The sequence below is a fragment of the Berghia stephanieae genome, chromosome 1 (genome assembly GCF_034508935.2).
Source record: "Berghia stephanieae isolate SIO BIC M18660-M18661 chromosome 1, UCSD_Bste_1.3, whole genome shotgun sequence".
NCBI lineage: Eukaryota > Metazoa > Mollusca > Gastropoda > Nudibranchia > Aeolidiidae > Berghia > Berghia stephanieae.
The window spans coordinates 33,604,185-33,618,730 of record NC_088360.1 but is presented as its reverse complement, the minus strand read 5'-3'; the positions used below and the strand labels follow the sequence as shown (position 1 = coordinate 33,618,730).

Here is a 14,546-nt window from a genome sequence, read left to right as displayed (position 1 = left end):
CTCTCTGTTTTCGTTGAAATAGAGAAAGGGCGACCACTTCTTTCTGACATAATAATTGATGGTCTTAGTGGATGATACTGGTCATTTAATATTTTAGTTATTTTATTTATACAAAATTTCTCGTATAAAAGATCTACATCGTCAACATCATTTATATAGCGTTTAATGGATTTTTTAATATTTGAATTTATTTTGTTCCTTTCCACTGCTAAGCAATTGCCTCCCCAAGCTGTTATACAAAATGACAAAACACTTTCGATGACTGCTCTATAAAATAATCTTTTAGGACGCAGCTGAAAACAACGATCTGGTACTGCTAAGAAAATTCTCAGACTTTTTCATCCTAATGAGGGACAAGAGCAGCATAAGTTCAGCAGGATCACGACACACCCACACTTCCCACCCCTCCCAACATCCAACTACACCTCGAAACCCATTCACACCTACTGAACCTCTACCAGATATCGGTCAGCCCAGAGCTCAGGTCACAAGTCTGTCGGAAAAAGAAGTTTGTATCTTTTTAAATTTGGTTTTAATTGTCTCATCTTATCTTCTCATCTAACTAAGATAGATTCTTAATATAAAATACGATACCGATATCAAAATAATCATAATCATCAAATTTGTTGTCAAACATCGACATTAATTTTGATGGATGAATTAAATTCTGAAAGTGTTTAATAGAACTAGTGTTGTGTTGTTTTTTTGTGTTTTTTTTTTTTTTTGTGTTCTTATATTTTTCGTTTCGAAGTGAATGCCATTCCAGCTATTAACGATACAATAAACAAAAACAGCAACGGATTTTGTTAGCTTGGATCGATGTAAAATATGGGGGGGGGGGGGGGGGGGCACTTGTGTATCTGAAAAGTTGTACATGAAACAGTGTCAGAGAAAGCAAAAAAAAAATAATTAAAAAATAAAAACACACATACACACACATACACACACACACACACACACACAGAGGAAAAAAAATCAATCCAAAAATCGACCTGTCTCAGCTGGGGATCGAATCTCAGACCTCTTGATTACAGTACTATTACACCATAGGAATATAACATTCGTAAAATCACGATGTTTTTTAAAAATCAGAACCAGATTCTTGTGGATCATGAAATCAGCTGTCTGACCCCAATCAATGACGACCTTCTTGCCACAGGATGTACTAACGGAAATATCATTTTCTGGTCCGTGGAAAAATCTTGTGTCGATAAAGTGTAAGTAAATATATTCGTAAATATTTTGATTCTATAATTGCCTGACTCGTTTGTCTGTTCTCACGCAATATCATCATCACCATCATGATCGAGTAGATAGAAGTTTCTTTACATCATATTACTGTATATAATAAAGTCATAGCAATTGGTACTTCTTTATTAAAACGAAACACCCAATTGTTCAATTTAAATGTGATCTTTCTCTCTACAGGTACATTCTACCCAAAGATATCACTAAAACATCCAGTAAATCGCCTAACGAGAGACGTGTAAACCAAATGAAAGTATTAATACATAAAGTTCACAAACCAGACCCTGCATATATCAAGTAAGTTGGTATTATCGATGTAAATTAGTGTGTTAATACGAACGCCTAACAAGTAGGCCATTTTGTGACCCATCGGTCCAGAGCGATAGTAAGACAAGAGTGATTTAGATGTTTAAAAAGTGAATTTTTAGTCAACGATATGAGATTTCGCCAGTCCCTTGAGTGGCGTCCAAAACAGACATGGAGGCACTCACTGTCAGAAGAAATGAAAAAGGCAGGCCTCACTTGGGAGGCTACCAAGGAGATGGCCAAGGACAGAAATTGATGGGGGACGCTCGTAGAGGCCCTATGTTCCACAAGGAGCGAAGAGGATTAAGTCAAGATATGAGATTTGGATTAAGATTTTACATTTAATGGAGGAAAATCGATACCATTACTTAGAATTGATAAAAAAAAATATTTCACATTTCTGGCCACTCTGGCTTTTGGCATTTTGTCCATCCCGAGATAATACCGTTTTGAGCTGTCGAAAAAAATTTCTAGTTACTCAATTCCCTTCTCTCTAAAACATGAATCTTATATAAATCCAATTATTTAATGATTTAGATCCACGTGCTCATGTTTGCAGGTCTGATAAGAGACTACAATTTTGGGCTTGTTTTAACATTGTTGTAATACATAGTGCATGTTTTGTGCTGTTTTTAGAGTGTCCATTACAACAATGAACCAATGACAATTTAGGTTATATGACTTGAAAATAAGTAAACATCGACATCTATAAGAACTGATGGTGAATGTTGAATTTTTCACATCAGGAAGAAAAGTGTAAATTTAAAAGAAGTAATGGTTTAATTCTACATGCATATATTCGCAGGTTTGATAACCTGATAACCGACTGCATCTAATCTATGCGCTTGATTTAATGTTGCAATGCGTGTTGCAATGGAATGGACAACATTTTACGTTGGTTTGAAAATCTCTCCATTACAATCATGAACTCATGAAAAGTTGGGTCACAGGCAGCGAATACGTAGATAGCAATGATTACTATCTGAATTTCCCTATCTAACAGTGTACCAGGGTTATTAAGTCATATAAAATCAAGTTGTTTTTTTTTTGGGGGGGGGGGGGGGGGGGGGGGGGGGGGGTTGGGGAGTGGAGGGGTTGTTGTTTTTTAAAACTTATTTATTTATTTATTTATCATTTAATTATTTATTCATTATTATTATTATTTTTATTTTTTATGATTATTTTTTTTATTAAGGTCAATATCCCTATACCTGTTTATTGTAGTATTTGAAAGATGGAGATAAATCTAAACTGGCAAAGTGACGACAAACATTGGGTGTCTCCCATTCATGAGGTTAAAAAAAAGAGAAAGAAAAAAAGTTGGGTCATCAGAGCTGCAAATAAATTGGTTTAATACATTCTTTGCTCTCCAAGAAAACTGATGGCCAAACAGCATTCCGATACCCAGTCTGAGTCCAACCGTAGTATGATGTCACGGAAGTCCAGGACCTCTGTCTCTGTCTCAGACAAACAAACAGTCACACAGGTGATACGGTTTTCCTTTTCATTGCAATAGCAAACAATAGTGTGACGTCAAAATACTGGTTCCAATCTCATTGGAAGTGTGAAACTAGTCCCCCCGAGGACTGGATGCAGACCTTGTGCAACTGATCTTCTGGCTTCAGAGTGATGTTATCTTATTTTCTGTCATAAATAAATGCTGTTCGTCAATAAAGTAAATCTATTCTCGCTTTATTTTCACCTCGTATTTATCAGAATCTTCTTAAACACCCTTATACTAAAATAGTTAGGCCACGTTATGATTCAATATATGGTTGGATACACGCTTCCAATGAGTTTTGAACGGAAGGGAGGAAGGTGTGACGTCACGACTTCTCTGCCATATAACCAAATCGTCTTTCATGTGCAACTTTATGGCGTGTACCGACTCTCCTTTGGACATGAAGGCCGTTGGTTCAAGTCCCGCTGCGGGCAACACAAAGTTGAATCCTTCGGGAAAATCTCTTTTCTCACGCTCTCTTACCACAATCTGATGCAAAATGAGTTCCGGTAACAGCGTTTTCTCTTTTGAAAAATTGTAATAGCGTTTGTACAGATGAGATGTCTCGTCCTACATGTTGACTATCGTTGTTGGCTTGGGACCAATGATAATATTAATGATGATGATGATAATAATAATAATAATAATAATAATAATAATAATAATAATAATAATAATAGTAATAATATTAATAATAATAATGATAATAATAATAATAATAATAATAATAATAATGATAATAATAATAATAATATAATAATAATAATAATAATAATAATAATAATAATAATAATAATAATAATAATAATAATAATAATAATAATAATATTAATAGTAATAATACTAATAATAATATTTAATAATGTTTAAGAAATTGATCCCAGCCCTCATATTTCACCATTCAATGACTTCATAGCCACTGATTATTCTTTATTTCAGTCTGAAGATAAAGTGTCAGAATTTTTTGATGAAGTCACATCTAAGGTTGAAGGGTCAGAGGTTGACAAAGACAACAATGACAAAGAGAAAGGTCAGTCTGAGACTGCTACAGATGATGGGTCCAAGAACAAACCATCGGAAAATTTTGTCAAAGAACCGACCATTATAGAGGTTGACGATGGTGAGTACGATCGTAGCCTTCGTCAAGTTATTGACGCTATGCGCTTAGGCGAAACACTCACCACATCCGCCATCAGGATATAACGTACCAACACACACAACTATGTGTGACATTAATCGTTTATTGCATAATTTATATGGTTAGTGAGAACTAATAATTAAAATGGCTCAAAACCAATTAAGAATAAGAGCTGAATGACGTCAATTTCATTTCATCTGTAGTTTGATACTTTCCAAATATTACGACATTATACACATAGGGCGAGGTTCACCAAAAAACCCCACCGAAATTCTGTTTGTAGAGCGAAAGGAAACAAATGATTCCATTGGTTGAACAATTGAATATGAGTGTCAGCGCCAAGCCGCGAGTTAACGATCATAGTCTTCGTTGACTTTTGGTCTGTCATTTGCTTAAAATGTTTAAGTCATAATATTACTAAAAGGAGACGAACAACCAAATGTGAGCTGTCATTAGAGGTGTTTAAACAAAAAAAAAGTGAACCTATTGGTTGAACGATTACACCAGTGAGAGTATTTGTACACCAAGGACGTCTAACAGGCGACTGGTACTGGCACTGTATGAAATGGAAATATCATTTCATATAGCATGTTGTGGGAATAAATGAAGCGTGTTGAGCATTGTAATCCATAGGAACGCGCTACATAATTGTTCATTTCTATTTATTTTATCTTTGTCCATCAGACTTATCAAATATTATTCTTGCTTTGAAAATATTTCCTTATCTTTTGATTTTTACGTATTTCATGCTGATTTTCATATCGAAGGAGAAGACAAATTTGATGAGGACATTGACTATGAGAAAATTGGTATGCTGGATCCCAACGCCAGGATGATAGTGGAAAGCTATGACCCCATACTGGTGTCCGTTCATCAAGACTCATTTATTCGATTCTGGAATATGGATGTGAGTACTTTTAACAATATTTTGATATGTGATTTGCAATTACTGTTAGGCTAGTAATTGTTTTATGATTATGGACCATAACCAGAAATTTCTTATACACAGACAAGCTGAATTATTCTCTAGAGTTCTATTTTAAAAGCTATTTAAAAATTTACATTTATATGCTAAAAAATGAGAGAAACGCATTATTTTAAATGTCCCCACAGAGATTTCAAAATGACATTTAATTTAACAACGTTATTAATCATGATATTTGTGCAAGGCAAAGGCTATACGGTGTCCCTTGTTTTATACGATATGGCAGTTTCAACGATGATTTTGGACCAACGATGTGGTTATTTACATAAACTTCTGGATCTCTGCAAACAATTATAGAATGCTTTCAATAAGAAAGCGCCATTTCAGATAAATACCACAAAATCACTGATTTAAAATATTCAATTTTAAATTTAAGAATGTCGGATGATGCAGAAATGATTAACAAGATTATTTACAATAACCCCCTCCCCCACTTGACTCATTTTAATGTCAATGTCGACAAAAATGTATCAGTGCATAAGAAGTGAATTGACATCCTATGTGAATGCCTGAAAGAATTGACATTGCAAAGCGCTTAGGTTGTAGTTTATGCCTCGCTCTGTGATATTGAACTGACAACAAAACCTTGATTATCGACCAGTGATTAGATATCTCGACAATATGCCCTAAGTATCAGAAAAACATTTTGCCCACATTGCGGATCCGCCCAAAATTAAATAAAACATGGTGCATAATGTTCGTATGAAGACTTCAGAGTTTTGATCCACCATCCATCGAAAAGGTCCATACCGAAGAGAATTAGTCACATTCATGGGAATTGAAGTTAATTTGTTGTGAAATAGATGGTTAAAAGTGGTAACATTATAATTGTAATTGATTGAATGAAAACCAATGGACAATGTCATTCCTTAGGGTGTTATTCTCCGTGATATGGCGTCGATATCACGTAGACAGGGCACGCCCGTGACGTCAGTGTGTCACGATGAAGATGTCAACATTATGATAACAGGCGACAGCAGTAAGTTACTACTAAAATTATGGTCATCATCATCATCATCATCATCATCATCATCATCATCATCATCATCATCATCATCATCGTCAAAATCATCATCATCATCATCGTCATCGTCATCTTCATTATCAATATCATCATCGTCATCATCATCTTCATTATCAATATTCTTCTTCTAGGTTCCATGCCTGGTCCAGGCTTCGGATACTGCATGAATTATCTCTCTCCATTCCTCCCTGTCTCTTGCTTTTTCAAACAGCTCTTGGATTGTTAGGTTGGTGAAGCCCTTCAGTTGGTCTATGAGTGTTTTTCTTTGTCTCCCCCGGGCGCGTTTACCAGGTATTTTTCCACAACTTGCCAGGTATTCATTCTTATCTTTCCTTACTATGTGTCCGAAAAAGGATAGTTGTCGATCCACTATTAAGGGCATTAGTTTCCTTTGTTGGTATGTTTGTTTTAGCACTTCTTCGTTCATTTTGTGTGCGGTATACGATATTCTCTGCATCCTTCTCAAGCACCACATTTCAAAAGCTTCAATGTTCTTTTGTGTTTCTGCATTTGTAGTCCAGCTTTCGCATCCGTTAACAAGATTGGCCACACGTAGCACTTCAAGACTCGGAATCTAATCCCGAACGACATCTGTTTGTTTTTCAAAATGTTTCCCAGGTCCATGAAGGCCTGTTTGGCTTGAGTTATTCTTGCTCGTATGTCTCGGTTACATCTTCCATCTGTTGTCACTATTGAACCTAGGTATTTAAAACTTTCTACGTTGGTAAGCTGCTCGCCGTGAATCGTTATATTGCAGGTGTTGTTGTTTTCGGGGTTTTTCTGTATTACCATGCATTCTGTTTTGGTGATATTCACTTCCATTCCCTTGGCTTCACTATCTACTACCACTTTGTCAACAATCTTTTGAAGTTGGATTTCTGATGTTGCAATGAGTACCGTATCGTCTGCGTATCTTATATTATTTATGTTATGACCTCCTACTTTTATTCCCTCCATATTATTTATGCCCCTCATGATTGTTTCTTGGTATAGATTAAACAGATCTGGTGAGGCAACACACCCTTGACGGACTCCTTTCTTAATAGGAATGGAATTTCCTGTAGAGTTTCCGATTTTGATAGATGCCTGCTGGGTGTAGTATAATGTTTGCATGAGTCTGAGGTCTTTCTCATCAGCGCCAATGGAGTGCAGTTGTTTTAGTATTTCTTCGTGGCGTACTCTATCAAAAGCTTTTTTGTAGTCGACAAAACAGAGGTATAGTGGGGTCTGAACCTGTATAGCTCTTTCACTTAAAACACGGAGGAGGTATATTGCGTTCCTTGTCCCTCTGTCAGGTTGGAATCCATATTGTTCTTCTGCGATTTCGGGGTTAATCTTATTCCTTAGCCTGTTGGTAATTATACGCAACAGTATTTTGTTGATGTGACTTATTAAACTTATAGTTCTAAAATTTTCGCATCTGACTGCACCTGCTTTCTTTGGTATTGCTATGAAAATAGAGTTACAGAGATCTTCTGGAATTTTCCCAGTATTGTATATATTGTTGAATAATATGTGAAGTTCATCAATTGCTAGATCTCCTAGGCTTTTTAATACCTCTACAGATATTTCATCAGGGCCTGTTGCTTTACCATCCTTCATTCGTTCCATGGCATGTTCAATTTCACTTTTGGTGATGTTTGGTCCGCTTAATGGTTCTTTGAATTTCAGTGGTGGTTCATTTCTATTTGGATCATTGTACAGTTCGCCTATGTATTCTACCCATCGGCTTTCTATATGTTGTTCTTCAAATAGCAGTTCCCCTTGTTTGTTTTGGATACAACTTCCTGCTGCTTTGCTTTTCCTTTTCCCTGATAGTTCTTTTATTCTTTGGTGAGCTTGTTGGGGGTTGGGTTTGTATTCTCTTTCGATTTCGCAGCATTTCCAGTCTAGATAGTTCTCGTGTGCCTCGATGCATTTGGATTTAATGTGGTTGTTCAATGTTTGGTATTCTGCAGACCCTCTGTTGCATTTTCGTCTTTCTTCAAATAGGTTTAGAATTTCATTTGTCATCCATTCCTTTTTGCTGTTTGTTTGAGCTATTGGTAAATGCTTTTCTGTAGTTGCTTTGACACACTTTTGGAATATATCAAATTGTTTTTCACATTTTTCGTTATCAGGTTCACTTTGGCTTTGTATCATGAGTGCATTTTCAAATTCTTCTCTCATTTTTGTTTGTATGCCATTGTCTTTGCATAACCTGTAATCCCTCTTTATTCTACCAGCTGTTCTCTGAATAGCTTTAAACTTTATCCTTACTGTACAAACAACTGGGACATGGTCACTGTCTACATCGGCGCCTGGGTAGGTTTTGCAATTTAATATGCCATTTCTGAATCTTGATGATACTGCTATAAAGTCTATCTGGTTCCTTGCTCTGTCCCTGGTGATTGCCATGTCCAGGTTCTTCTTGGGTGTTGTTGAAACCAGGTGTTTGAAATCATTAATTTATTTGTTCTACACCAATCTGCCAGATGTTTCCTCGTTCATTTCTGTCTCCGAGTCCATGTGGTCCGATTATGTCACCATCTCTGCCTCTGCCAATCTTAGCATTTAGGTCCCCCATTACCATAAGGACTTCTTGTGATTTACACATTCGTTTTGCTTTGTCTAGTGAATGGTAAAACTCTGTCATATCTGCATCTGTCGCCTCTTCTGTTGGTGCATAAACTTGAATAATATTGGTGTCAACTACAGGTCCTCTTAGCTTAACCAGCAAAACTCTGTCTGAGATTGCTACGTGCCCTTTGTAAAATTTGGTTGATTTTTGGTCTAAGATCATCCCTACTCCTTTTTGGAAAGAGGTTCCACCACTCCATATGATCTTATATGTCGTGTTGTTTTCTTGTTTTGACATGGTTCCCTGCTCTTTCCATCTCATCTCTGCCAGGCCAAGAATATTTATTTGGAGCCGTTTCATTTCTTTTAGAATGTTGTTTAGTTTTCCTTTTTGGGCACAGGTCCTGACATTCCATGTCCCAATTTTGGTTTTGTCACATTTGTTAAATTTATTTCGCCTAGTAACTGGCTGACGGTTCGGTGTGACCTGACGAACATCACGCTCCCAACCGAGCGAGGCAGCAGTCTTCCGTGAAAACATGCTCCCCTTTACGCTGTCACCGTTTAACTTTTTGGACTTATTCATGCAGTTAACTCGGCAAAGTTACAAGAATGGTTTGCCATTCCCTATTCTTGTCGCCCTCTGCAGTTGGCCAGCTTGACCTGTTACCGTTCGACACCACGAGGAGGTTGCAGTAGGGCTTGATGATGATCTATCTTTGCAGACTTGGCATCATCCATTTGTCGAACTCATTATCAATATCATCATCATAATCATCACCATTATCATCATCATCATCATCATCATCATCATCATCATCATCATCATCATCATCATCAACTACAAGATTATTATTATTATTATTATTATTATTATTATTATTATTATTATTATTATTATTATTATTATTATTATTATTATTATTATTATTTTTATTATTATTATTATTATTATTATTATTATTATTATTATTATTATTATTATTATTTTATTACTCTTGTTATCAATCATTATTGTAAACATAATTAATGTTTTTATCATCATGTTTATTATGTGTTTTTATCTCTAATTTTCGTTTCAACTATTGTCCACCTATACCTTTATCCTTCGTGTTACAGAGGGCTATTTAACGCTCTGGGATGTTAAGGAGTTCTTAGAAGATCCTGAGACGGAGGACCCGGTATGTAGTTTATTTCTGTACAATCTCTAATAATATTTTACCAAACTTATCGCCATCTAGACTGATGCGGCCAAAATGACAACTTTACCCCTGGATCGAGTCCTTATGACATTTCAGTTGAAAAACAATTTTAACACTTTTCTTAAATTTAGAATGGAATTTGGTATGAAACGATGTTCTCTTTAAAATTATTACATTAAAAATAATCTTAAACAGATATGGGCTGGGAAAATGAATTCGATGCTTTTTTTTTTTTTAGAGGAAACCTCTTTTTAAGGCTCCCCTATATAGACGTCTAGTACATTCCGGTCTCTATTTCAGATGTCGGAATATTCAAACTATAATTAAATTTGACATTTTAACTACGACAAGTTTAATTGTTATGCAAAAGCTAAACAATATTGCCAGCGGAACATTACAACTGATATTATATATTTAGATTTCAATTATTTAGTTATGCTTTAGGCTTGATTCATAACTATTGATACTGAAGAATACCCATCTTTCTCTAGAGTAAATAAAAGTCAGTCAAGCGAATTACACAAAACTTTTTATTTACAACTGTGAAGTCTATAATGTTATATTGAGTGTGATATTATTAAATTATTGAGACAGTTCAAAGTCAAGAAACTTCCCATATACTATACAGAGTCATTAAAATTTGTTCTCTAAATCTGAAAACTTCTATTTGTTTCCTACATTAATGCTACCAAAACGCATTTCGTGCTTATATAGCCGATATGCATATTTTCAAATATTTCTTCTAAAACATGATTGATGACCATGAAATCAATTGAACTAAGTAAATTAATACATTTAATACTTTCTAAACTGAAATGTTTTATATTAATTCATCCCATGCCAGAATTGCATTAAACAAGTGATATGCTGGAGAGCTCATATGAGTAAAATTGTCTCTTTAGTCTACGTAGACGCACAGAAAGCAATTTTGTCTAGCTCTGTGGATGGTTCTATAAGGTATTTATTGATTATTATTTCGAAACTCGTTTATTATGATAAACCTACTCATTGTTTCATATAGATAGTGTGCGCTTGGCTAAGAATCTCACAACATTGCCATCCGAAAGTATAACGGACCAACACACAAAACTATGTGTAACCTTAATTGTTTATAGTTTGGTTAATACAGTTTAGTGAGAATTACTCACACACATGGATGGCAAAAACCGATAACAAAGGCCTGAGTGACGTCATCTTCGTTTTATCTATATATTGATGACAGTGCTAGTAAGGCTCACATAATACGTAAGTCTTGTTTGAGCAGTTGATGATATCACGGTAATACATTTATATCCTTCAAGACTCGTACAATTTACTATCATATCCTAAACATTAACGGCCATATAGGTCAAGATACCTTTAGATGCCCTGTCATATGCAAACATAAATACGTAATAACTTAATACAATCAAGAGAATATAGATAATATGCTTAGATGATTATGCAGAAATAACTGCAATGTCTTATAAAAAATAACTTGTTCACAGAGTGTGGTGGGGACGAAAGGGACGATTTGTGGGATTTTTTAGTCAGCATCGACCTTTCAACTTCCCTATCTCAGAAGACAGCAATATGAATACAGTCTTGCCGTACGATATCAACGAAGTGAGTCCATTGGTTTTGTCTGGTTTAACCGTACTTTGAATTAGGTACGATTTAGTTTTAAATTGACCAATGGTACTTTATGAATTATTCGTTTTCTTATTCTCCTATCTTTCAAAACGTTGATAAAACACGTTTTGTTATTCAAATGTGACCCAGCGAGTCAGTCTGGTCTCATGTTGGAATGAACTTGATGACGAAAAATTAAGTCTAAACTAAAAATAATCAGAATTAGTGAGTCAAATAATTAAGAAGTTGAAGAAACGAAATTGCACTGTCTTAAACGCACGCATTTTCATTCAATTTCAATTTTAGATATGGAAATCGACCCGTTTTAATACCATTTTAGGCGATTGATTGCAAATTATAATCGTTCATTGCAACCGATAACCAGACAATTACCGAACGACAGTCAGTTTTCTACTATAAAACAAATGTTTTGAAATGTCGGCGTGATTACCGTATTTCTACTCCACAGGGACCGTTAGCTCCAATGAAGAAAAAGAGTGCTTCTCACAAGATTAGATCTGTACAGAAATTTGAGTATCCACTTATCTTCGACCAAGAAAGGTTAGTCAATACACTTTTTTCTACTTCTTTCCACAACTTCAGTCTCTAAATATAAATGAAAGTTTATTTTACCCATGAAAATAACTTGAGTTTTTATATTGAGCAAATTCTGCCGTATTCTAGTAAGATGCGGATTTTAACAAATTGGCCAGAAAACTGGAGATGTCCATCAGTTTAAATGACCCTCATCTTGGCAAAAAAAAAAAACTCTCAAACCTGTGACCTCGCGAGACAATTTTAAAGCAAACGATTTCTGTTATTGCAATGAATCTGTTCGAAAAATATTTGAACTAACGTTGTGGAAGTTGAAAAGGTAAAAAATGGTAATATAAATCAGACAAAATGTCTATATGTATCTCCACATGTAAAATCTGTTCAATGTAGTTAAGCGTTAAAATATTTTTTTTCCAGATGGGAGCCATTTAGAAGATCTGCATACCTTGCAAAACGGGAACAAGTCCTTAGACCCGAGGACAAAAAGTTCTTTGGGGCTCTGATAAAACCAAAGGTGTGTGTATATATGAATGTTGTGACAGGATATTGTCCCTAATTTATAGTTTTGTAAACTGAAAAAGTTTCACATTGCAGCATTTAAATTGTTTACAACAAGATTTTAAATGTGAACCAAATGCAGTATTGCGAAGAAGTTTTACAATTAACTAAAATTAAGCATATGTAAAACGTTTTAGGAACCGTTCAGATACAATGATACATTTGAAACTTCTCTATTGTTAATAATTGCAAGTAAAATTGTCGTATCTAAAAAAGTCTATATCGATGTTTCAGGCCTTACGGCTATCGTCAGGTCTGTGTGTTACATGGGTTTGATTTGTTGTGTGTTGTTGTTGTTGCTTGTTGAAGTGGTTCCGTAGGTTTGTAGTTGATTAGTAGATGTTTTCGTCTATGTGGACAGCTGTTGTACATCTCATTTTTCGTGTTGAGTGTGGCTTCATGGGGGTGTTTAATTATAGTATATTTTTCTTCCAGGCATAAGCTACATTGTTTTGATGATGGTGTATATCCTGTTGCTTTAGATAGAATTTTCCATGAAATGCTGTGGTTTAGCTTGTTGTCTTTTAATTTCCAATTATGTTCGCTGAGTTTTGTAGATATTTTTTGTTGGTGTTTCTTAAGGTTGATGTGTGGAGGTTGTATCTTGTTTTGAAATTATTTTCCGTTAGCAGGAAAAATATGTAGGACTAACGGAAATAATTTCAAAACAAGATACAACCTCCACATATCAACCTTTAGAAACACCATTGTTACATGTCGAGCACTATTCGTACCATATTTGTATCGAATACGATTCAATATATATATATTAATAATATATTATTATATATATATATATATATATATATATATATATATATATATATATATATATATATATATATATATAATTGTCTAGGAAAAGAATTTTAACCTTAAAAGCTGTATTGAAATCATTAATGAATCTATGAAATCCTTTCCTCAGGCTTACAACTCCCACCTTGAAAGTTTCACAACTGCAGAGAAAAATACTGGCGCGGTATTCAGGGCATTGCCAGTTTATAGGGTATTGGCTTTTAAAATCATTTACCGTACAAACCAACGCATTTATTTTGTCTTTTTGTGCATATTTGAAGTCAGATTTCATAAACACCAAAGCTAATTATAATAACATTTTGGAACAACCTTATGTTTGAAAAAGGATTTTTCCTTGTTAGTTACCCTCAAGGCGATAGATTAAAAAAGTAAAATTGAATAGTTTTATTATGGTCAAAATAAGGATAGAAAACATCTAGGACAAACACGATTAATTCTACAATATGGAGTTTGTTGAGAATAGAATTTCGGTTACAAAATGATAAGCATATTAAATATTATTTTAGTTGTTGTCCATATAAGTAAATGCATTTTATTAACTGATAAAGTCAAAGATTTTAAATTGGCCAAATCGACAATGGTACATTCATTCAATATCATTTTCGTTATTACTTCAGTCAAGGTAATGATTTCTTTATATAAAATGCAGGTGAGTACCCCAGAAAACCCTAAGACTCCCAAGACGAGTTTTAAGATGTCTGACGATGACGAGGAAATGTACAGTGGAAACAGGCATGGACTCAAGGTATGAAGTGTACTTTCACTATAAACTATCAGTGTACACTTACAAAACACCGTCTTTAGTTTGGCCAGATATTTTGCTATTGAAATAGCAAGACATATCGATGTTCGAGTGTGTGGGCGTGTGGTATGACATTCGCCTCGACACCAGGAAGTCTCTTCATTTTGTCACCGCACTCAGGTGTAAAATGAATACCTGGCCTTTAACAACATTGTATAATCGCCAATCAGGCGTGATGTCTTGCCCTTCATATTAAATGTTGCTATTGGCTTATGACCCCTTGCAAAGTGCTTTGATCACA

General features: G+C 34.8%; 1 protein-coding gene across 9 annotated transcripts in view; it reads left to right on the top strand.

Moving 5' to 3' along the window:
- The window catches only part of LOC144972456 (WD repeat-containing protein 64-like), a 63,100-nt gene that overhangs the window by 39,713 nt on the left and 8,841 nt on the right, over positions 1 to 14,546 (top strand). For 8 of the 9 annotated variants that reach the window (XM_078913695.1, XM_078913658.1, XM_078913650.1 and 5 more), the window contains exons 18-31: positions 287 to 508; positions 1,093 to 1,217; positions 1,429 to 1,545; positions 2,929 to 3,040; positions 3,995 to 4,175; positions 4,961 to 5,100; positions 6,052 to 6,157; positions 9,881 to 9,942; positions 10,808 to 10,920; positions 11,451 to 11,568; positions 12,044 to 12,135; positions 12,547 to 12,643; positions 13,613 to 13,693; positions 14,153 to 14,248. In XM_078913695.1, coding sequence (XP_078769821.1) covers positions 287 to 508; positions 1,093 to 1,217; positions 1,429 to 1,545; positions 2,929 to 3,040; positions 3,995 to 4,175; positions 4,961 to 5,100; positions 6,052 to 6,157; positions 9,881 to 9,942; positions 10,808 to 10,920; positions 11,451 to 11,568; positions 12,044 to 12,135; positions 12,547 to 12,643; positions 13,613 to 13,693; positions 14,153 to 14,248 — 1,662 coding nt within the window. The remainder of the gene's footprint in view (positions 1 to 286; positions 509 to 1,092; positions 1,218 to 1,428; positions 1,546 to 2,928; positions 3,041 to 3,994; positions 4,176 to 4,960; positions 5,101 to 6,051; positions 6,158 to 9,880; positions 9,943 to 10,807; positions 10,921 to 11,450; positions 11,569 to 12,043; positions 12,136 to 12,546; positions 12,644 to 13,612; positions 13,694 to 14,152; positions 14,249 to 14,546) is intronic. The other variant, XR_013645363.1, reaches the window with a different exon arrangement.